The sequence below is a fragment of the Asterias amurensis genome, chromosome 17, assembly GCF_032118995.1.
Source record: "Asterias amurensis chromosome 17, ASM3211899v1".
Lineage (NCBI taxonomy): Eukaryota > Metazoa > Echinodermata > Asteroidea > Forcipulatida > Asteriidae > Asterias > Asterias amurensis.
In genome coordinates this window covers 12,351,266-12,376,789 of record NC_092664.1, presented here as the reverse complement: position 1 = coordinate 12,376,789, position 25,524 = coordinate 12,351,266, and the positions used below count along the sequence as shown (strand labels likewise).

The 25,524-nt window shown below is 36.9% G+C and overlaps 3 protein-coding genes across 3 annotated transcripts in view; 2 read left to right on the top strand and 1 right to left on the bottom strand.

Annotated features, from left to right (window-relative positions):
- The window catches only part of LOC139950117 (uncharacterized), a 32,629-nt gene extending 28,626 nt beyond the window's left edge, over positions 1-4,003 (top strand). The window contains exons 3-5 of the mRNA XM_071948743.1: positions 1,908-2,036; positions 2,855-2,938; positions 3,148-4,003. Of these exons, the coding sequence (XP_071804844.1) occupies positions 1,908-2,036; positions 2,855-2,938; positions 3,148-3,923 (989 nt within the window). The 3' untranslated portion in view covers positions 3,924-4,003. The remainder of the gene's footprint in view (positions 1-1,907; positions 2,037-2,854; positions 2,939-3,147) is intronic.
- A 6,872-nt stretch (positions 4,004-10,875) lies between these two features.
- LOC139949900 (adenylate cyclase type 3-like) overlaps positions 10,876-25,524 on the bottom strand; it is a 75,510-nt gene continuing 60,861 nt past the window's right edge. The window contains exons 11-19 of the mRNA XM_071948471.1: positions 24,843-25,047; positions 24,218-24,319; positions 23,702-23,850; positions 22,939-23,050; positions 19,680-19,838; positions 18,511-18,657; positions 16,773-16,995; positions 15,464-15,588; positions 10,876-14,793 (exon numbers count right to left, since the gene is read on the bottom strand). Of these exons, the coding sequence (XP_071804572.1) occupies positions 14,641-14,793; positions 15,464-15,588; positions 16,773-16,995; positions 18,511-18,657; positions 19,680-19,838; positions 22,939-23,050; positions 23,702-23,850; positions 24,218-24,319; positions 24,843-25,047 (1,375 nt within the window). The 3' untranslated portion in view covers positions 10,876-14,640. The remainder of the gene's footprint in view (positions 14,794-15,463; positions 15,589-16,772; positions 16,996-18,510; positions 18,658-19,679; positions 19,839-22,938; positions 23,051-23,701; positions 23,851-24,217; positions 24,320-24,842; positions 25,048-25,524) is intronic.
- On the top strand, positions 20,678-22,069 carry LOC139950046 (uncharacterized). Its single transcript, XM_071948677.1, has 2 exons — positions 20,678-21,764; positions 21,912-22,069. Exons 1-2 carry the CDS (start codon positions 20,678-20,680, stop codon positions 22,067-22,069), a joined length of 1,245 nt encoding a protein of 414 aa, XP_071804778.1.

The window sequence follows — 25,524 nt, the reverse complement described above, 5'->3', positions numbered from 1 at the left end:
CAATGGGAATTGACACAACCATACACAAGTCAAAGGGAAACTACACAACCATACACATGTCAATGGGAACTACACAACCATACACAAGTCAATGGGAAACTACACAACAATACACAAGTCAATGGGAAACTACACAACCATTACGCAAGTCAATGGGAAACTACACAACCATACACAAGTCAGTAGGACACTTAATACAACCATACACAAGTCAATGGGAAAGTACACAACCATGCACAAGTCAATGGTACACTAACAACCATGCACAAGTCATTGGGAAACTACACAACCATACACAAGTCATTGGGAAACTGCACAACCATTCACTAAGTCAGTAGGACACTTAATACAACCATACACAAGTCAATGGGAAACTACACAACCATACACAAGTCAATGGGAACTACACAACCATACACAAGTCAATGGGAAACTACACAACAATACACAAGTCAATGGGAAACTACACAACCATACACATGTCCATGGGAAACTACACAATCATACACAAGTCAATGGTACACTTATTACAACCATACGCATGTCAATGGGAAACTACACAACCATACACAAGTCAATGGACACTTCACAACCATACACATGTCAATGGGAACTACACAACCATACACAAGTCAATGGGAAACTACACAACAATACACAAGTCAATGGGAAACTACACAACCATACGCAAGTCAATGGGAAACTACACAACCATACACAAGTCAGTAGGACACTTAATACAACCATACACATGTCAATGGGAAACTACACAACCATACCAAGTCAATGGGAAACTACACAACCATACAAGCCAATGGTAAACTACACAACCATACACAAGTCAATGGGAAAGTACACAACCATGCACAAGTCAATGGTACACTAACAACCACGCACAAGTCATTGGGAAACTACACAACCATACACAAGTCATTGGGAAACTGCACAACCATTCACTAAGTCAGTAGGACACTTAATACAACCATACACATGTCAATGGGAAACTACACAACCATACACAGGCCAATGGGAAACTACACAACCATACACCAGTCAATGGGAAACTATACAACCATACAAAAGTCAATGGGAAACTACACAACCATACACAAGTCAGTAGGACACTTAATACAACCATACACATGTCAATGGGAAACTACACAACCATACACAGGCCAATGGGAAACTACACAACCATACACAAGTCAATGGGAAACTACACAACCATACACAAGTCAATGGGAAACTATACAACCATACACAAGTCAATGGGAAACTACACAACCATACACAAGTCAATGGGAAACTACACAACCATACACAAGTCAATGAGAAACGACACAACCATACACAAGTCAATGGGAAACTACACAACCATACACAAGTCAATGGGAAACTATACAACCATACACAAGTCAATGGAAAGTACACAACCATACACAAGTCAATGGTACACTACACAACCATACACAAGTCAACGGGAATATACTCAACCATACACAATTCCAGAGATGCCATGTCCAGAGGCCAGCTAAGCGTGAGATTTTGCAAAGTTCAACCCCCCCCCCCCCATAATATGACAATTATAAGGTGGTCGTAGTTTTAATTTTTTTTGTTTAACTTTATGTAAAGAAAAAATAATTTAAATTTTTTTTATTTTATCTTTCATTTGGGGAAAAAAACCTGTGATGACCCTTCATCAAATATCTTTCTGATGACTTACTAGGATCGTTTCACGCTTACAGTTTGTATTATGAAAGGCTTACCACTCAATATATACCCCTGCCCCATTACATGGACCTCTTTGACCGTACCGATATCACTAAGAAATTAGTTTGTTTTTCTGTTTGTCACAGAAGAGACAACTCGTCCCGCCACAACATCCCCCAACTTGAGACCCAGAATAGACCATCCCCGATTGACACCACGAAGACCAGTGACCCGCAGCTTCTTGTCCTCCGCGGTGCAGATCAGAGGTCTACCTCTGCCCGTACATGAACGAGATTCAACGGCGGCAAAAGGGCTCTGGCGGTCAGGTAAGTCGTACGGTCTTCCTTTATTCGCAACTCCAACATTTTTCCCCAAAAAGGCTGCGTCCGACTTGACAGTTACAGCTACGGCTAGATATCCGCGTCATCTTGTGTTGAGATTTGACGACCCCTAGCAACACCCTTAGCAACATCCATAGTCGTAGCTCTCTTTTTCTCACAGGTCCCAATTCGCTTCCCCTTTGTAATTTCCCTTCTACTAAGACTTACGAAGTCGTTGCGATACCCGCTGCAAAATGCTTCGAACTGCCTTAAGCCCACGGGCGAGCTAGGTCGTCTAGTGGTATACATCGTGTCGAATCCCACTAGTGTAATTTGCCTGTTTTAAATGCACATTGGAAAATACGAAGTATCATTGTAGGGGTTATAAAGGAAAATGTATTTTTCCCCCAAGATCCAAACGATTGAAACATTGAAAATATACCCATAATTTTTAACTTGTAAATAATCCTCCCACCCAACAAAATGTCTCATTAATTGTGAAAAACGCTTCACGTGTCACCCAATTATTTGCCACAATTTGCTGCTGCAATGTCGGACCGTCTTAATCGTACTATGAGAATGAATATAGGACGGGTGTTGATTGTCGAAGTTTGATTCTCAGCGTCGCTTCCAAATTAATCAATCCCGCTCGTTCCTTCAAACAAGACAATATGACGACAACAAATGTTGATCAAGGTTATGAAGTTGCTCACATTTTTTGCGTAGTTTGCAAGTTTTGCGTAAACTGCGATTTTGGCACTGTGTCAATACGGTTACATAAACTGACAGGGATAACTTTTGTTGTCTGTTTGTCTTTTTCTAAGGCACTGCATCTTCCTGTGCACCATCAGTGAGAAATAAGGAGTCTCGATGGAAGAGAGCCGTTTCAGCACCTCCAAAGAAACACGGTGAGTGTTTATAATAGTATAAAACATCACCGGGTCAGATTTGACCAAGATTCCGGGATTCATGGGCCTGACTCAGTTTTGTGTCATAGTAGTTTTGCATTCATTGCAGACTAAGTGGTTGGACCACGATATTGTGCGTTTGAAACAATAAACCAACCACACATGTTAAAGGCTCATCTATCATAAACTTCACTGTTCCTCGATTACAGGCAAACTAACAATTGAGGTGGATATACAGAAAATCCTGATGCCTCAGAAAGAATCAACTCTACAAATGGACAGGATTCCTAAACCGGACGCAAGAGCAGAAGTTCAACCAGTTCTGCCCCAAATCAGCGAGAAAAATGCAACTTTTATGAACGCAGAAACAACCACAAATAGACCCCGTAAAATAAAATGCAAGTGTTCAATTCATCGCACAAGCGGAATTGATGACGACGACGATAGCACTGACGAGGCTGAGAACGTCAAACGGGACCCATTTGAGAATCTCTTGACGGGGCTCCGAGACCCGTTCTTTAGAAGTCTCGTCGACGACTCACAAACAGAGCTCGACACCGCTGTCGATCAATTGGAGAAACTGAAAGGCGTGTTTGTCGACGAGGCCAGACTAAAGTGCATCCAGTTCGTCTGTCGGTGTACGAGTCTAAACGGCTTGGATCGACTCTGGGAGAACTATCAAAATGGCGCCCTGCGTAGTATGTTGCAAACGTCACTCGAAACAGACCAATCACTAGCGTCCATTGGCGCATGCGGGGTAACTTTGAAGACGACGGTGTGTGAAGTTGAATATAAGCAATGCAAGCTGGCATTGTCGCCAGAAGCTGTAGGAAGAAAGAGATTGAAAGTGACGAAAGCACCCAAAGATCTGACGTCACTTGTTGTCAGCACACTTTTCTTTAACCAAGGTCGTCGTGACAACGTCAACCAAGAGACTGACATGTTATGTCCCCATTCTAAAAGAACCCAGTTGGGAATGGTTTGAAGTCCAAACATTGTATGAACGTGATTTATTTTCGATTTTGGGCCCAAAATAGATGTTTTATCTTTTGGACTTAGCCTTGTGATTTTTGTAATTTTTTGCCAAAAATTTATAAATCTGCTTTTTCGATTTTTGGCCGAAAACTAATAAATCTGCTGAACTTTACCACTTGTGATTTTTATTAATTTTTGCCGAAAACTGATAAAGCTGTTGGACTTACCCCTTTGTGATTTTTTCGATTTTTGGCCGACACTGCTGGACTTACCCGTTGTGATTTTTTAATTTCTTGGTCGAAAAATGATAAATCTGCTTGTGTTTTGTTTTCAACTTTTTTCAACGAAAACTGATAAATCTGCTGGACTAACCCTTTGTGATTGTTTCGATTTTTGTTCGAAAATTGATAATTCTGCTGGACTTGCCCCTTGTGATTTTTCAATATTCGGCCCAAAAATTGATAAATCTGCTGGACTAACCCTTTGTGATTTTTTCAATTATTTGACGAAAATTGATAAACCTGCTGGACTTGCACCTTGTGATTTTTTCGATTTTTGGCCGAAAATTAATAAATCTGCCGGACTAACCCTTTGTGTTTTTTTTTAATCATAGCCCGAAAACTGATGAATCTGCTGGACTAACCCTTTTCTGATTTTTTCAATTTTCAGCCGAAAATTGATAAATCTGCTTGGACTAACCGTTTGTGATTTGTTCAATTTTTGACGAAAATTGATAAATCTGCTGGACTTACCCCTTGTGATTTTTGGCCGAAAATTGATATATCTGCTGGACTTACCCCTTCTTATTTTTTCAATTTTCAGCCGAAAATTGATAACTCTGCTGGACTTACCCCTTTTAATAGTCATGTTTTCGTTTTTTTTTTTTTAAATTATTAAAACCGCTGGACTACCCCTTTGTGATTTTTTTGATTTTTGGTCGAAACTTGATAAATCCGCTGGACTAACCCTTTGTGATTTTTATAGATTTTTGCCGAAATTTAATAAACCTGCTGGACTTACCCCTTGTGATTTTTTTTCGTTTTTTGGCCGAAAACTTATAAATCTGCTGGACTTACCCTTTGTGTTTTGTTTATTTTTTTGCCAGAAATTGATAAATCTGCTGGACTTACCCCTTGTGATTTTTTCGATTTTTTTGCCGGAAATTGTTAAATCTGCTTGACTTACCCCCTTGTGATTTTTTTCAATTTTTGGCTGAATATTAAAAAATCTGATGGACTTACCCTTTTTGTTTTTTCGATTTTTTTGCAATTTTTTTTTTTAATCTGATGGACTTACCCCTTGTGATTTTTTCAATTTTCGGCCGAAAATTAAGAAATCTGTCGGACTAACCCTTTGTGATTTGATAAATCTGCTGGACTTACCCTTTGTGATGTTTTCATTTTGTGGGTGAAAATTGATAAATGTGATTTTTTTAATTTTTGGCCGAAAATTGACAAATCTGCTGGACTTACCCCTTGTGATTTTGTCAATATTCGGCCGAAAATTGATAAATCTGCTGGACTAACCCTTTGTGATTTTTTTTATTTTTGGCCGAAAATTGATGTCTGCAAGCTTGTGATTTCTTCGATTTTTGGCCGAAAATTTATAAATCTGCTTGAGCTTTTTTGCCAAAAATTGATAAATCTGCTGACTTACCCCTTTTGATTTTTTCGATTTTCGGCCGAAAATTGTTAAATCTGCTGGACTTACCCCTTTGTGATTTTTTATATTTTTGCCGAAAATTGATAAACCTGCTTGACTTGCCCCTTGTGATTTTTCGATTTTTGGCCGAAAATTGGTAAATCTGCTTGACTTACCACTTGTGATTTTTTCGATTTTTTGCAGAAAATTGATAAATCTGCTTGAGCTTTTTTGCCAAAAATTGATAAATCTGCTGGACTTACCCCTTGTGATTTTTTCGATTTTTTGCAGAAAATTGATAAATCTGCTTGAGCTTTTTTGCCAAAAATTGATAAATCTGCTGGACTTACCCCTTTTGATTTTTTCGATTTTCGGCCGAAAATTGTTAAATCTGCTGGACTTACCCCTTTGTGATTTTTTATATTTTTGCCGAAAATTGATAAACCTGCTTGACTTGCCCCTTGTGATTTTTCGATTTTTTGCGAAAATTGATAAATCTGCTTGACTTACCACTTGTGATTTTTTCGATTTTTTGCTAAAAAATTGATAAATCTGCTGGACTTACCCCTTGTGATTTTTTCGATTTTTTTGCAGAAAATTGATAAATCTGCTGGACTTACCCCTTGTGATTTTTTCGATTTTTTGCAGAAAATTGATAAATCTGCTTGAGCTTTTTTGCCAAAAATTGATAAATCTGCTGGACTTACCCCTTTTGATTTTTTCGATTTTCGGCCGAAAATTGTTAAATCTGCTGGACTTACCCCTTTGTGATTTTTTATATTTTTGCCGAAAATTGATAAACCTGCTTGACTTGCCCCTTGTGATTTTTCGATTTTTTGCGAAAATTGATAAATCTGCTTGACTTACCACTTGTGATTTTTTCGATTTTTTGCTAAAAAATTGATAAATCTGCTGGACTTCCTTCTGTGATTTTTTTGATTTTTTTGCAGAAAATTGATAAATCTGCTGGACTTTACCCCTTGTGATTTTTTCGATTTTTTGCCAAAAATTGATAAATCTGCTTGACTTACCCCTTTTGATATTTTCGATTTTCGGCTGAAAATTGTTAAATCCGCTGGACTTACCCCCTTGTGATTTTTTGCAGAAAATTGATAAATCTGCTGGTCGACTTACCCCTTGTGATTTTTTGCCAAAAATTGATAAATCTGCTGGACTTTACCCCTTGTGATTTTTTCGATTTTTTTCCAAAAATTGATAAATCTGCTGGACTTACCCCTTTTGATATTTTCGATTTTCGGCCGAAAATTGTTAAATCTGCTGGACTTACCCCCTTGTGATTTTTTATATTTTTGCCGAAAATTGATAAACCTGCTTGACTTGCCCCTTGTGATTTTTCGATTTTTGGCCGAAAATTGGTAAATCTGCTTGATTTTACCACTTGTGATTTTTTTGTCGAAAATTTAAAAATCTGCTTGACTTGCCCCTTGTGATTTTTCGATTTTTTTGCGAAAGTTGATAAATCTGCTTGACTTACCACTTGTGATTTTTTCGATTTTTTGCTAAAAAATTGATAAATCTGCTGGACTTACCCCTTGTGATTTTTTCGATTTTTTTGCAGAAAATTGATAAATCTGCTGGACTTACCCCTTGTGATTTTTTCGCCAAAAATTGATAAATCTGCTGGACTTACCCCTTGTGATTTTTTCGCCAAAAATTGATAAATCTGCTGGACTTTACCCCTTGTGATTTTTTCGATTTTTTGCCAAAAATTGATAAATCTGCTTGACTTACCCCTTTTGATATTTTCGATTTTCGGCTGAAAATTGTTAAATCCGCTGGACTTACCCCCTTGTGATTTTTTGCAGAAAATTGATAAATCTGCTGGTCGACTTACCCCTTGTGATTTTTTGCCAAAAATTGATAAATCTGCTGGACTTTACCCCTTGTGATTTTTTCGATTTTTTTCCAAAAATTGATAAATCTGCTGGACTTACCCCTTTTGATATTTTCGATTTTCGGCCGAAAATTGTTAAATCTGCTGGACTTACCCCCTTGTGATTTTTTATATTTTTGCCGAAAATTGATAAACCTGCTTGACTTGCCCCTTGTGATTTTTCGATTTTTGGCCGAAAAATGGTAAATCTGCTTGATTATACCACTTGTGATTTTTTTGTCGAAAATTTAAAAATCTGCTGGACTTTACCCCTTGTGATTTTTTCGATTTTTTTCCAAAAATTGATAAATCTGCTGGACTTACCCCTTTTGATATTTTCGATTTTCGGCCGAAAATTGTTAAATCTGCTGGACTTACCCCCTTGTGATTTTTTATATTTTTGCCGAAAATTGATAAACCTGCTTGACTTGCCCCTTGTGATTTTTCGATTTTTGGCCGAAAACTGGTAAATCTGCTTGATTTTACCACTTGTGATTTTTTTGTCGAAAATTTAAAAATCTGCTGGACTTACCCCTCGTGATTTTTTCGATTTTTTGCAGAAAATTTATAAATCTGTTGGACTTACCCCTTGTGATGTTTTCGTTTTTTGGGGTGAAAATTGATAAAACCGCTGGACTTACCCCTTGTGATTTCTTTCTGTTTTTAGTCGAAATTTGATAAATCTGCTGGACTTTTCCCTTGTGATTTTGTCAATATTCGGCCGAAAATTGATAAATCTGCTGGACTAACCCTTTGTGATTTTTTTTTATTTTTGGCCGAAAATTGATAAGTCTGCAAGCTTGTGATTTTTTCGATTTTTGGCCGCAAATTGATAAATCTGCTTGACTTGCCCCTTGTGATTTTTTCGATTTTTTGCAGAAAATTGATAAATCTGCTTGACTTGCCCCTTGTGATTTTTCGATTTTTGGCCGAAAATTGATAAATCTGCTGGACTTACCCCTTGTGATTTTTTCGATTTTTTTGCAGAAAATTGATAAATCTGCTGGATTTACCCCTTGTGATTTTTTTGCAAAAAATTGATAAATCTGCTGGACTTACCCCTTTTGATATTTTCGATTTTCGGCCGAAAATTGTTAAATCTGCTGGACTTACCCCCTTGTGATTTTTTGTCGAAAATTTATAAATCTGCTGGACTTACCCCTTGTGATTTTTGCCAAAAATTGATGAATCTGCTTGACTTACCCCTTGTGATTTTTCGATTTTTGGCCGAAAATTGTTAAATCTGCTGGACTTACCCCTTGTGATTTTTTTGCAGAAAATTGATAAATCTGCTGGATTTACCCCTTGTAATTTTTTTGCCAAAAATTGATAAATCTGCTGGACTTACCCCCTTGTGATTTTTTGTCGAAAATTTATAAATCTGCTGGACTTACCCCTTGTGATTTTTGCCAAAAATTGATGAATCTGCTTGACTTACCCCTTGTGATTTTTCGATTTTTGGCCGAAAATTGTTAAATCTGCTGGACTTACCCCTTGTGATTTTTTTGCAGAAAATTGATAAATCTGCTGGATTTACCCCTTGTAATTTTTTTGCCAAAAATTGATAAATCTGCTGGACTTACCCCCTTGTGATTTTTTGTCGAAAATTTATAAATCTGCTGGACTTACCCCTTGTGATTTTTGCCAAAAATTGATGAATCTGCTTGACTTACCCCTTGTGATTTTTCGATTTTTGGCCGAAAATTGATAAATCTGCTGGACTTACCCCTTGTTTTTTTTTTTGCCAAAAATTGATAAATCTGCTGGACTTACCCCGTGTGATTTTTCGATTTTTTTGCAGAAAATTGATAAATCTGCTTGACTTACCCCTTGTGATTTTTTTGTCGAAAATTTATAAATATGCTGGACTAACCCCTTGTGATTTTTTCGTTTTTTTGCAGAAAATTGATAAATCTGCTGGACTTACCCCTTGTGATTTTTTCGATCTTTTGCTAAAAAATTTATAAATCTGCTGGACTTACCCCTTGTGATTTTTTGCCGAAAATTGATTAATCTGCTTGAGCTATTTTTACTATTTTCGGCCGAAAATTGTTAAATCTGCATGACTTAGTCTTTGTGATTTTTTTCGAATTTTGGCGGAAAATTGATAAATCTGCTGATCTAATCCTTTGTGTTTTTTTCGAAATTTTGTGCCGAAAATTGATAAATCTGCTGGACTTACCCCTTGTGATTTTTGGCCAAAAATTGATAAATCTGCTGGACTTACCCCTTTTGATATTTTCGATTTTCGGCCGAAAATTGTTAAATCTGCTGGACTTACCCCCTTGTGATTTTTTGTCGAAAATTTATAAATCTGCTGGACTTACCCCTTGTGATTTTTTCGATTTTTTGCAGAAAATTGATAAATCTGCTGGACTTGCCCCTTGTGATTTTTTGCAGAAAATTGATAAATCTGCTGGACTTTACCCCTTGTGATTTTTTCGATTTTTTGCCAAAAATTGATAAATCTGCTGGACTTACCCTTTGTGATTTTTTCGATTTTTTGGCAATTTTTTTTTTTAAATCTGCTGGACTTACCCCTTGTGATTTTTTTTTAATTTTCGGCCGTAAATTGATAAATCTGCTGATCTAACCCTCTGTGTTTTTTTTCGAAATTTTGTGCCGAAAATTTATAAATCTGCTGGACTTACCCCTTGTGGTTTTTTTTTTTCGATTTTCGGCGACAATTTATAAATCTGCTGGAAATACCCCTTGTGATTTTTGGCCGAAAATTTATAAATCTGCTTGACTTACCCTTTGTGATTGTTCGATTTGTTTGCCCAAAATTGTGAAATCTGCTGGACTAACCTCTTGTGACTTTTTCAATTTTTGGCGAAAATTGATAAATCTGCAGGACTTACCCTTTGTGATTTTCTTTTAATTGAATTGAACTGAATTGTGATTTTTTTTCTATTTTTGGAAGAAAAGAAATGACGAAATGATAAATCTGCTGGAATTACCCCATGTGATTGTTTTCAATTTTTGGCCGACAATTGATAAATCTGCTGGACTTTCCCCCTGTGATTTTTTCGATTTTGGCCAAAAATTGATAAATCTGCTGGACTTACCCTTTGTGATTTTTGGCCGAAAATTGATATATCTGCTGGACTTACCCCTTTTGATTTTGGCCGAAAAATTAATAAATATTCTTGACTTAACCCTGGTGATTTTTTTCGATTTTGGGCCGACATAAGATATTATATCTGCTGGACTTAATCCTTGTGATTGTTTTTTTTTGTAAATCTGCTGGATTTACCCCCATGTATTTTGTTTTCTTTTCTATTTTTTTTTGGCGAGAAATCGATAAATCTGCAGTGCTTACCCTTGTGGCACTTACAGCTTAACCAACGAAAATAAACAACCCACAAGGACACAATAGAATCCTTAATCAACATTGACATCATTCACAAGTATTGCATTCCGCAAATTAAATGTTTTAATTGGAATACAGAATATATCCTGAATTTTGATTGAACAAAATGTACAACTTAAAGTGAGCAGTTTGGAATGACATACAACAGCAACATAACAAACCAGCCCGTGGCCGATTTCACAAAGATCTTAGATTGGTCGTAACTGCAAATCAATCATAGTTGCTAAGTAAAGTGTGATGTCACAATACAAATCACTATGGTGATACTGAACATTTGTCTTGCGATGAATTTTATTGCTTTGTGAAATCGGCCCCTGGTCCGGTTTGCACACACTTTGATATAATTTAAGGCACTGTAAAGTAATGCCATTGTCATTGGTGTAATCTGTAGCTGTCTAGCCATCAACATGTCTCCCGATCAAAATGTTTTCAAAACAAACTTGAAAACCTATCGTCTAAATTTTGTTGTTGTTATTCGATGTTTAATTGCATTTAATTATGTTAACTTACTTGCTTTTTCTGTAACTACTCTCATATTATTAATATAGCTACGTTGTTAGGCACTTCCAGCATCCCTTAGGGTGGATATGTGCGCATTATAAATGCTATTATTTGTATTATTAAAACTATATCCAAAACCCTGATATCACAATAAAGAACCTGAATGGGTTCCACAAGGATCGATGCTTGGTGCATTTTAAACTATACGTTACACGCATACATGTAATATAACACACACACTGCCACAAGCCATTTTGAGATATTTTGGATGCCATACTATGACACTGTTGGGATTGGTTCAATTTGTCTATATGAACCCAAACTAACCAGAACACTCATATAGAGGCCACCGTACCTCAAAAAGGCTAGTCGTTGAAAAGGCAAGAGTAAACAAATAGCACAAACAACCAACTTCATTTCCATTGTTCAAATAAGGGCCTTTTCGCAAACCCTGTCGTGAGTACCTTGGGCTCCATATTCACTTTTGGAGCAGTGAACATTTCCATACGGTGTTCCCAAAAGCCAGAAGCCGGAGATGGAGTCTTAACCGACGTTTGAAAAAGGCCGCTGGAGCTACTGTACATAATAGTTGCAAACAAGAATGGTGACGTCATCACTTGTCAATTTTAAATACTATCATCTGTTGCTACGCGCACGAAACATGTAATCATTGTTTGAATATTTGATTGGAAACCCATTATTGATATCGGATGTTTATGCAAAAGCTGATACTTCAAAATAAATGCAAAAGCATAATGTAAAATATAATTGTATTGTTTTCGATTCAAAATTCGAAAATCAAAGTTGACATCATTGACGAACAAAGTTTGGTTGAACTCTTATTCAAAACAATTTGGTTTATCTTTAAAATTGCATATTTATTCTACTGAACATATTTGTCAAATCCATTCGAAGATATAATAATATAGCACACATTATTGTTACAATCTCTACACAACCAAGGCGAACGTAGACCGAGCAACTAAAATGCAGTGTCATAAAATTAGTTAATAACAAGGCACTCTTTAGAAAATTACTGAAATCCAACATTTATAAGAAATTATGTGAACAATGTTGCATAATTGTTTTATACAGCTTTATACATTATAGTATGTTTCGGTAATGAGTAATCATTCCACATTTCGTTTACAACAACAGTTCGTCGTTATTGGTTGCAAGTAAACTTAAAGGGAGAGTTTATCCTTTGGTGATTACACCAACAGATCATCACCATAACATGTATTACAGAGGGAATTCAAATAATTTTTAGAACATGAGAAAACATTTCTGAAAAAAAAAAAAAATTCCTGCTTGGCCACACTGCTCAAGATTTTCGGTAACATCTAAAACACCGCTATACATTTTGAAATGATTTTTTTACAGGTTAGTATATCTAACTGTTTGTAGGATTAAAACAATCGAATGGTTCTAGCAAAACAAAGGCATACTTTGCCTGTAAAGCAATGAGTCCTGTATTATTACACTCTTAAAAAATACATATTTATAGTTTTTTATTCATGCCTTCCTAGTTGACTGTTTTTGGTAAATGTACAAGAGTGTCTAGCGTTCAACATTATTGTTTGACATTATTTTCCCCCGAAATGCAAACATTCTTAAATGTTATTCCCATAAAGAGGTTCGCAAGCTGTGCGCTAATAACACAATACCCCCTATTTTAAAGTGCCTTTGCGTGTCCAATTCTCCACTAAAGATCAATATTAATAAGAACAGGGGAACAGCTTAATGGCCTATCTACATTTTGTCCAGTACGTGAGGGCGTACTACTACAGTGACGTCACGTGAATAAAGTCTATTACGGGTTAAGGGACACATTACCATGTATCAGACGAGTTGGTCTATGAAAAATGTTTGCTATGAAATGCATATGGTGAGCAAGATGTCTTAAAAGTAGATAACAATGATCCAAACAAATATGCCTCAAAATTGCGCGGTTTTCCTATACGTCTTGACCTATCACGGCACTCCATTTTGTTTTGTGTCATACACAACAATGCAATAGGTTAACGACAGCTAATAATATATAAATATTGTTAGGAATTGCACAGTGGGATGTTATTGCAAACAATTTTACTCAATATACATAAATATAATACAATAAATATTTAATATACTTTTTATAGATATTTTGAACTTTGTATAAAAAGTTTGGGATTAATATTTTACCCAGTTAAGGTCAGCATTCCGGATAACTGGGTTATTTTATTGTGTTGTCTAGTATTAAATAACCAGAAATAATGTAACAAACACCAAAGGGGTTTGAATTAGTTAACATCTACAAAAATTTAGGTTGAACAAAGACAAATGTACTTGAGCGAGACTTGAAACCTGTGACGTCTAGAGTAATTTCCTGGCACTCTACAAACTGATCTATCTATCTATCTATCCCGATTGGTAGTCTCACTATTTTGTTAAGGGTTGGTAGAGCGCCGGCACGTAAATCCGAAGGTGACAGGTTCAAGTCCAAACCTAGTACTGTTTGTCTTTGTATAACCTACATCAATTCAGAAGCTTTGTTTAGTACTTTGTATTTACGTATCCTACAGCATTTAAAACTCACCCCTTTTTCCACTCTTCCCTAAGGAATACATTTTTAGCTGGAATTAATATCAGATGAATATTATTTAAAAGACAAACTTAATAAAATCAGCAAGCTTCCAGAGTAAAAAATAACCAATGTTGTTTTCATCTTTAACAATCCTGTGTTAAACCTATGAAATGTCTGGTATATTATTGCCAGTTACTCGCATGAAAATCAAGGCTGCCTGTGCTCTAGCTAACAAAGGTTTGCGGCTTGGATAAAAAAATAAAATAAAATAATAATAATAATAATAATCATAATATTGGCGTTAAAGCTTAAAAAGTAGTTGTAATTCCTTCGTTTTGTTAACACTTTTGTATCGGCATATTTAAGGGGTTTCAAGAACAGTTAACTTGCACGAGCCCTTGCAACACATAATTTAAACTTGTTCTGTACAATAAAATACATATAATACAAAAGACAAAACACTGATGCCCTTGAATTGTAGTATCTAGACAAAAAACAATTAAAATACACCATGATAATTCTCAATCGCACACTGTGCAACTTTCGCAATATAAAACAAACTAAAAGCATCTCGTTTAACTCATCTCCCAAACATGACGTCATAAATAGTACTCTATTGGAATGTTTACAGAATATCAACCTTGCTTCCTAGGTACTCGATATCACAGCCGGTGCCTTTCAGGTCTACGGTGTGGCGCTAGTGAGGGGTCGATAGTTCAATGACCGTGGAAAAGAGGTTGACATAAACGTTTTTATATGACCATATTTGGCAGTACGTCATCTTTTTCATGTTTCCCGATGAGGTAAAAGGTCAATAGGTCACCCTTCCCTTTGACCTTGACGTAGCCTCGCTGTTGAAACTTAAAGCCAAATCTCTTCAGTACTTTCATCGTTTCTTCAATAACCTATAATCGAGAAATAAATTAAAGCCATGTTACAACCGCTTTAAAGGAACTTGGTAAGTGTCAGTAACGGCTTCTAGTGGATGATACCCATATGCCTTCATCCTTTCAGACTGTGAAGGGGTAACCGTTTTTCAGCCCTACGAGTATTCGAAAAAGTGAATTTTCGTATTAGCTTGGAGTAGGGTCCAATTTCCTTAAGCTGCCAAACAGAAAATAATGCTTAAAATTGTGCTGCTCAGCAGAAACGAGCAGGATACCAGTCAGAAATTGTACGTCATTTATGACATGGTAGTTTGGCTGGTAACCTTATTATGATAAGCATAATTATGTTGTGCTTTTAGCTACTTTTTGTACTGAAACAGCTCTATGAAATTGGGCCCAGATTTTATCAAAATTAGTTTCTTTAATTTTCTTTTATTTCATTTTATTTTATACGACTCCAACAGTGCAAGCGCCAATGGGAGACTTTGGGACTCTAAGTGGCGGCAGACTTACCAGGTAAATTTCCATTGTTTACGTAGTTCTGAGCGTGCGCACCTGGACGAGAACAATGGATTTAACCTGGTAAGTCTGCTGCCACCAAGCGTCCCAAAAGTCTCCCATTACAGGACGGATAAAAATATTAATATTAAACATTATAAAAACAGTAAAATTTAACAACGGGGATTACCTGTATGTTTCCTGGCTTGCCTGTGCTTTCCATACGGCTTGCTACGTTGACTGTATTACCCCAGATATCATAATGAGGTTTCCTTGCACCGATAACTCCAGCAAGCACTGGGCCATGATTGATACCTGAAGTAGATAATGAGTTAATTAATCAATGTTCATCAAGTGTTATCAAACTGCATAATTAGCATCGTTTATCATGTTGTTAACTGCTTACCGACCAAAACTACATGTAAGAGCTATGGCGAGATGGTCCATTTTGTGGCCGATTTGATCCGAAAGATACATTTTAAAGGAACGTTACAGAATTGATATACACAAAAATCGTAAAGATCACAGATTTACATTAAACTTACACGGTCTATTCATGATGATAGTAGAAAACATCCCTTGAAACATTTTTGTCTGAAATTCCATGTTTGATGAGAAATAAATAATCTAACTTCGCGTTTGGAGTGTACATCGCTCAGTGAGCATTTTGTTCATTTTTGTTTTGGCATCGATGCAAAGCAAAACTTCTACAGGTTTGTCAGTTTATGTATATGGTGGATTACATAAAGTGCGTATACTGCCATCAACTTTGTTGCTAGCAAAACATTATAGTTCTTTGACACAATCAAGTTGTCAGCTTTCATTTGTTTTACATTTGCACAAGAAATACATTCCACCAAACGCTACTGTGGTGTGTCGTTCCGAGCGTTAAGAGCACCGGACTCGAAGCTCTGGTGTTTCTGATCAGCAGCGTGTGGGTTTGAGTTCCAGTCCCGGGCCCAATTGCATAAAGCCTGTAAGCTCAAAAGTTTGCTTAGCATGAAATTTCTTCCTTGATAAAAACAGGATTACCAACCAAATTTCCATTTTTGCACATTGCTTGTTACTGGTTATCAGCTGTTGCTCACTTATCCTGAAAATCATGTGGAAATTTGGTTGGTAATCCTGTTTTTATCAAGAAAGAGATTTCATGCTAAGCAAAAATTTTTGTGCTTACAGGCTTTATGAAATTGGGCCCTGATACTTGTATCATTGAATAAGATACTTTACCATTTAATTTGTTTGCACTTCGGATGGGATATAACGCCGTATGATTGGTGAACGTATAAATTAATCCAGAACACTTGGTTCACATAGCAAGCACAATTGTTTACAGTTTCATCAGTCCTGTGAGCAACATTCATTAGGTTAATCTATGAGGCATATTTGGTTTTGTTACCAGAAATATATAATCCTTATACAATAAGTAAAAAGCGTCTTGGCCGACCGGTGTTAGATGACTTTTACATATACTTTAAAATCCATATTAATTAACTGACCTATTTTCATGATGAAGTGGTTGAATGACTGTTGGTTGATGGTCTCCAGTGTGTCCCTGAGAGCGAACCCAAACTCTACCAGGTCAGCGAGGTGTTGCCATCTTTCCTGTTCCCCTTCGTAGATAATCTTCTCTGGCTCTGCTACCATACCCGATGATGCCATGTATGTGCTACTTATCGTCTTGATCTTACAGATGCTTCGAAACCGCACGGCCTTTAAAAGCTATAATTAAGAGAGAAATAATGCGCCAGTAAGTTTCAGTGAAAATCAGTTTCCATGTTGATATTTTCATTTGTGTATCCATCTTTTTGTGCCCCCCTCTGTCCTCTCATTCATGGTTAAACCCCTTGCTTGTTTCGGTGTTTTTTTTACTCCCCCACCCTCCCCCCTCTCTCTATCTCCCTCTATTCATGTCTTTGGACTTTTACTGCTTCTGGTTACCTGTTCAAGTTTGTTGAGTTATCATTTAGCATTCAAGAATAATAACAAAAATATTAATACAAAACATTTATATAGCGCCAAATCCATTAAAAATGCTCCCAGGCGCTTTACACAAAAACAACTTGCACAATTTTAACCACAAAAACTAAATAATTAAAAGGTCAAAAAATAAAATCCACAAAATATGATCAGAAAACACTAAATATACATGTACAAGTAAACAGAGAAAGACTCTTCTAGGGTCGCAAAGTCAGGCAATATTAACGTGTTTGTTTTCATTCATGTTTTGGGGGTTGGTAAGCACTTTGCAACAGCTAATTCTATTTTCCAATGGAAATAGATTGCAACAGAATCTTAAGAAGTCCCCAAAGAATCAACTTCGACGATACCAATCACAGCACACCAACACATTACATTAAACCTATCCAATTGTAGATACAGTATCACTAAAATGGAATCGTTGTTTTTGGCACTATATGCCTTTTGACTGACTTGATCGAATGTACAAAAGCTTTAAAGGGAAGGTACACGTTTGGTAATTGTCACAGACCAGTGTTCTCACTTGGTGTATCCCATCAAAAGCATAAAATAACAAGCCTGTGAAAAATTGGGCTCAATTGGTCGTCGAAGTTGCGAGAAAATGATGAAAGAAAAAACACCCTTGTTGAACGAATTCGTGTGCTTTCACATACTAATAAAATACTTCTAGCTAGAAGTATTTTAATATTTTAGTGAGAAATTACCTCATTCTCAAAACTACGTTACTTCAGAGGGAGTCGTTTCCCACAATGTGTTATACTATCAACAGCTCTCCAATGCTCGTTACCAAGTCAGTTTTTAAGTTAATATTTGTTTTGAGTAATTACCAAACGTGTACCTTCCCTTTAAGAAGGCACAAGGACAGGACAATTACATGGCAGCTACATCTGTATCTGGGAGAGAGCATGTATAGCTTTTGAAGAAAAAAATATGTTGGAAGGCGCTGAGTGAGCACACGTTAAAGGGTTTGGGTACTTTTTCAAGTGTCCATAGATTTACATTAAACTTACAGGGTTTCTCATGAGACGAAAATTATTTTCATGACATTGTTTTACTAATTTCCCCAAAACTACAGCACCTCAGCACGTACTATTTTCAGAAAAGCTTTCTACTATCATTATCTTCAAACTGTGTAAGTTTAGTGTAAATCTGTGGACATTGTGTTTTTTGTCCTACGAAAGTTACATAGACCCTTTAACAACTGTTCAAATAAATACCATGACATCATCGAGTGTTTTAAGGAACTCCGCCACTTACTGTGTCAAAATCACTGATGATTTCATTGAGGAATCGTAGACATTCAGTTCCTTGGTTGTTAATCGCATCCTCGCTGTAGAAATCAGAGAAGTTTGGGATCGACGCGAACATGACGCCAACTTCGGGGTAGTCTTGAGCGTACAAGTCCTGACAGAAATACATGACAGGAAATAGTTACTTAAGTTTCTGAACAACTCTTATTGTTAAGCGGAACAATAACAAAATAAAAACATGCATAGATTTGTTTGTTTTTAACCGTTCGAATGCTTTAATTCTATTAGGCTTAAAAATGTAAACTAACTCGTGAAAATTTCACTTCCAAAGAAGACCGGAAACGGTTATGTCCACACAACATAAATAATCCGTAATTTAAAAACACCTTCTGAAAAAAACGTTTCATGCATAAACGTTTCTCAGATTGAAATGATTTTGAATCCATTCATCTTTTTAAAACCACATTTATTTGAAGGGTATTGTTTCTCAAAACGTTATAGGCCTACAGCATCAACAGGTGTAGTGCTTCCCACCAAGAGGTAAGTTTTGATGGTCAATATTGTTTGGAGTAATTTTCCTAACAAAAAAAAAACAATGTCCACAGATTTACATTAAACTTACATAGTTTGAAGATTATGATAGTAGAAAGCTTCCCTTGAAATTTTACTTACTGAGGTGCTGTAGTTTTTGAGAAATGAGTAAAAGTAATATTTTTTTTCTCAGTTTTAGCATATAAAAACGTATTAACCAGTTATGCTATGGTTTTGGTATAATATCATAACTGGTTAAGGGGATTTTACATGCTAAAATAATTTTGGTCTTTTGAGACCAAATTATCTGTGACTTGTTTTACTCATTTCTCAAAAACTACACAACCTTAGAGAGTAATATTTTTTTTTGGGGGGGGAAGCTTTCCACTATCATGTCTTCAAATCTGTGGACATTTTGAAAAAGTACTGGAATCCTTTAAACATTTACACTGATAGTTTTAAAACTATGTATTTGAATTTGGTCTATTTTGAAAAAAAAAAATGGGAAAATGTAGCACCTAATTAATAATTAAAAACGTGTAGGAACATCAAGATGAAGTTTTATGTTTTGTTTGTTTGGGCAACAGCTGTTTAGTGTTTCTTAATTTAGCATTATTCCCACATGGGTCATACGTAATCACTCACCTCGTCCTTCCGTTTGCTCTGTAAGAAGTGCTTCGCCACATGGGCGGGCATGATGTTCAAGACCAGGGCCTCATTCCGAATTCGTAGTTTGCCAACTTCCTCCTTTTGTTTCCTCGCTTCGTGCTTCCAATAAAACAAAAGTCTGTTTGTACTTTCCAACTGTAACAAAATAAAGAATGAACAAAATACATTATGTTAATAAACAATAATCAAATAATATAATAAATATTTATAAAATTAGTATGCTTTATCCCGGTGCAAATTTAACATCTATTATAATAAAGTATAATTATGTGAAATTTGCATCAGGGATTGTAAAGAATATTATTTTTGGTTTCAGAGCACTAGGGCAACAAATACTGAGTAAAAAGTGTTTAAACACATGGGTGTAAGGCTAAAATAGCATGAAATAATCGATTACTTAAACTAAACATTTACTTTTACTTTTACTGAAATTTTTTTGTACTAAGAACTTAAAGTTATTTATGTTTGAGTCACTGACAAAATCCGTTCAAAACGGCATTGAATTTGACGTTTAACTGACACATAAATTCCCCTTTGGAATGTAGCTACAAATCAGCTTACACACACGTTTCCATTGAAGTAATTTTCATTCAGTGTCTCCATGAGTTACGAATCGTTGTTGATGTATACAACTAACGAGCCTGATGCCACGCCACAATGTGCTGCTGGTTTTAGTACCCGGATCAATTCAGCTACAAGGAAGTTCATGTCCAGTATCAGCTTTTGAAGAATGTGTTTGTAGAAAGACTAATTTGCATCTATATAGCTATTCAAAACCATTGAAATCAAACATCCTCGAAGTGCAGCTGTAAACAGGTTAGAGAAATGAAAGACCCAGTTTGGTGAACGGCTTTGCCATTTACTTCGAGGTAAATGCTCCGAGGATTTTAAATAAAAACAGTCGGGAAATAAACCGCCGTTTTATATAGTGTCTTATTCGTCTTGATTGCAAGTAACTTGTCTACACTACAATCATGGATCGAGGTTGTTGGTTGATTCATCTGTTGCTGATGTGTTCCCTGGATACGACGCCCATAGCAGTCAATGCACAGAGTGTGACCTTCTTAGGACCATCACGGAATGATCCTGTAATAGAGGGTAACTTAGTGGAACTAGAATGTATAGCTTCCCGCTTGATGGCGGGTTATATCGTTGAGTGGACGCGGTTTGGTTCCGTGGATTGCCAGGAACAACTACTAGCCCGAAACGGAATGGGTGTGGACCCAAGATACACGCTTGTTGTAAGGTTGTCCTCGGCTCGCACTCAGATCGAAACGCTTATTTTTAATGCTACCAGGGAGGACACAGCAGTGTTCGGTTGCCAAGTGAGGGACTCTAGTAACCTGACTGTAGTGGTAGAAGCAGAAACTGTCACTTTAACAGTGCTTTACTTCCCATCTGCCATGTACCCCATCTGCACCCCTAACGGTCCTTTCACTGTACAAGAAGGAACGACGGTAAACATGAGTTGCACTGCTGAGATAGGAAACCCACCAGTACAGATGCAGTTTATTACGAATAGTACTAGCCATGCATCGACTTGCAATATAGATAGTAAAGAACAAATGAGATCATTACAGCTGAGTGTTACTGCAGGCCACGACGGTGGTTCTTATCAATGTAAAATCAGCCCGGGCTCCCTAGTCACGACACCATTCACAGGAATGAACAGGTCATGTACAATCGGACCAATAACTGTTGGTCAAATGATAATTCAACACCCTTTGTCATCAGTAGAATCCATCGTGGCATACGAAACGTCACTCAAACCAATTATTGACCAATCTAACTTCAATATGTCCTATTGCCAGCCATGTCAAACCATTCCCAGCAAGAGCAATGAATCTAACGTGGTTGGTACACCGTGGCTCGTAGCCTCCCTCACCAGTCTCATCCTCTTCATTATCTCTCTCATCATCAACATCTTCCTCCTCATCAAACATCAACATCTTAAGATCACCAAGGAGAAGGAGACTAATGTAGCCAAAGCAGATCTCTACATGGAGCTGCAACCAACGGAGGACAAAAACAAAGTATATATGGAACCTACTACGGCTACAACCACACACGATACCTACTACCAATCAGTTGAAGTAGAGACAGACAGCCCAGAGTATGACTACGCTCGGCCAGATGATCCCAAAGAGCCAATAAAGATTCACCAAGTCAGTGTGCACAATGACCCAACACCAAGCTCAGAAGCACCTGACACTCAACACACCTACTACCAACCAGGTAAAGTAGAGACTGATGACAGCCCAGAGTATGACTACGCTCGGCCAGAGGGCAGCACCAACACCGACTATGAAGCCGTCAGCAAACCACCAAGGTCAACTGGGAGAACATATCAGAATATCAACTCCTAAATCGACAACTATCCCGGTTAATACCTTTCTTGGAAACGATTACTGACACACCCTCTTTGCAATAATACTCTGCAAATTTAGAGTGTTTGGTAATTATGGGCAGCGTGTATTGAGTAAAACATGTTCGAGTTAAATAGTCACTGAACGTTGGGTTGGCGAAGCTGCTTATTTTATGAAGTTTCATCTGCTAAAACCTGAACATAAACAGTCTGTTATTTAATGTAAATATCAGTTTTGTTTTATGTGTAGCATACGGCTGTTTGATTTTCCTAATTGTCTTGTGGTATAAGATGTCTGTTCCATTGCTTCCATTTGGTTTAATCTTGTGGACTATTGTATTATATTTATACGATTCTACTATCGTAAAATTTGCCAGATTAAGGTATAAGGGACAATACATAACTTAAGACAAAAGAGTAAAAACACAACTTATGATAAATGCCTTCAATTGATACGATTACACAGAAGAACAAAGTGTTGCTCAAATGAACCAGATACTCTCCAATATCTGCAGTTTTCAATGGCTTTTCTGGCTGAAAGAAACAGTTTTTACTTTGTAGTTTTAATCAGGAATGAAATTCACCATCTTTGGTAACTGGTTTGCGTTTCTATTTTTTTCGTTTGTTAATAAAATTATGAATCCTTGCCCGGTGGTGCTGGTTAGTCCTAGTTGATTTTTTTCACCCACATTTAAAACATGAATTTTGATTTATTACTTATTTGTTTTTAGTACTCATAAATTCGAGGCCATTTCCCATACCAACTTGTGTAATAAGTCAATCAAATACAACCCAGTACTGTACACTGCTCAGCCCAAGGAGTAAGTGGCTTTCAGACTTGCATACACAAATAAACAAATAAATACTCACGAATCTGTTGTAGAAAATGAGTGCCGCCCCAGCCGCTAGGAGCTGATAACTGATGATATATCGACTTGCTATCCGAGGCATTGGAGTACCCTGACCGGCTGCATCTGCAATTCTAAAATCAAAAATTAATCAAAAATATTTATCTGAATACCATCAAGATAGGTTCGTCTACTGCACAGAATTCATGGATGATAGCACAAGGCGCAGTGTAAAGATGGAACCCATTAGTTAAAATAACTACAGTTCTAAGAGATGTTAAAGAGATATTTAACATCTCTTATATCGTTGCGGTACCCGGTGCCAAAAAAACACATAGGATTCGAACTGCCTCTAGCTACCGGGCAACCTCGGTAGTCTAGTTGGTAAGACACTGCTCTAGAATTGCAAGGGTCGTGGGTTCGAATCCCACCCGAGTAACATGTCTGTGATATTTGTTCACAGGACTCGGGAAAGTACTGAGTATACAGTGCTAACACACATCGGTGTATGGGTAAAAACCAAACTTAATAAACTACACTTCTGTTTTGAGCAATTTCTTAAATGTCCACTCTGCACTTCTCCCAAACTGTTTGTACAATGAGAGTGGTTACCAAACATATTATAGACCTTCCCTTTCACGATTAATATCATTTCCAAACTTCAGCTCCCCGGATTACTTTCATTTCAAAAGTTTTCTCCTTGTAACAGAAGCACCTCTTAGCCTTCTTTTGGGCGATCTCGCATAAAACAAACAGAATAAGAGGAAAAAGAAGGAGGAACCTACCTCTCTGATTGTTCTGTTTGATAGAAGTCATACGTAACAAAAATATCCTGGTAAAAGAAGAGATTCATTAACGTGTAGACCAAGCCAATTGTCATGATTAACAACATCTTGATGAACTGTGTCACTTGCACCATGACGGTTATAGCAACCTGTTAAAATAACAACAACTAAAATTAGTAAAAACAAACTAAACAAAACTATAACAAAACACGAAGAACAAAGGAAAATAATATGTTAAAATAATGAAAGTTGTGCATGTTTCTTTTATAAACATTTTCTCCTTACCCATAAGACGGAGTGAGCTAAAAGTTTCACAGGTTTATTATTCCATGTATGGTTGATCATACACAACATTACATTAATGTTGTCTACGACTTTGATTTGTGTAGCTCTACCAACACGTTTTAAACCGATTTAAAATTTACATAATTTTGCATATTAACCCGTTACACCAAGTTGGTATGTTACACAAGGCAGCAGTATTTTGACTGTTGGCCAATTGAAAGAGTCACTTACCAAGGCCAGTATTCCTGTGTAAGTGTAGTAGCGAATATAGATACAAGTCGGGTCCTGTGCATCGGGCGTGGTGATATTTGCTGTTGGAAGTTCACACATTGCCTGTTGAATACAATAATGGATATTGTTAAAGACACTGTTGGTAATTGTCAAAGACCAGTCTTCTCACTTTGTGTATCTCAACGTATGCATAGAATAACAAACCTGTGCAAATTTGAGCTCAATCGGTCGTCGAAGTTGCGAGACAACAATGAAAGAAAAAACAACCTTGTCACACAAAGTTTTGTGCTTTCAGATGCTTGATTTCGAGACCTCAAATTCTAAACTTTGAGGTCTCGAAATCAAATTCGTGGAAAATTAGTTCTTTTTTGAAAACTATGTCACTTCAGAGGGAGCCGTTTCTCACAATGTTTTATAGTATCAACCTCTCCCCATTACTCGTTACCAAGTAAGGTTTTATGCTAATAATTATTTTGAGTAATTACCAATAGTGTCCACTGCCTTTAAACAAACATACACACAAGGAAGAGTGTGCAATACACGATTCAGACAGGCGCTCCAGAGTCGCGCCGAACCAAATTCTGAATTAAGTACATGAAAAGTCAAAGGAAAAAAGTGTTCTTACCATGTCTACAACGTCCGATGACGCAACGATTAACACAACACCCGTGACCATCAGCGTCCTCGCAAGGTACGTGGTCTCCATCCAGCTGGCGAACCGGATCATCGAATCCGGGTAGCGGTTTTGGAAGTTAGTTGCCATTGAAACGCCTGCGATGAGGACGAGGAGAAAGATGCCCACACTGAAGGTGATGGCACTTACGGATGTTCTATAGAACACAAAATGAACAAGACAAACTTGTTAGCAAATAATCAGCAGAATATTTTGTGACTTTATTTTTGTTGATTACCTTGTTTTGGCTGAGCATCATTTTGTATGCATTGCTAATTTTTTGCAAAGTATTCCTGTTTTGCTCGATTGCTTCAACCTTATAGATTGTATACATAAATCAATCTACAATGTGAACGTCATTTTCGAATTGCGTTTGCGGAGCAGCTACTCTTCCTGCAGGAAGAATAATCCCCGACAGAACTACACAATCCGAGAAGAGTTTACTGAAATAACATTTCTACATGGTTAAAACAATCTAAGTTACACAAACCGATGACGACTCAGTGTTCACATCAATTGATCCGCTCAACCATGCCTCCACGATTCAATGGGTACTGATATCAAGAGCGTGGTGGAACGTTATGCCGGTAACCTTTAATTAACGCAAACAAAATTAAACCTCTGTCTCTCTCTC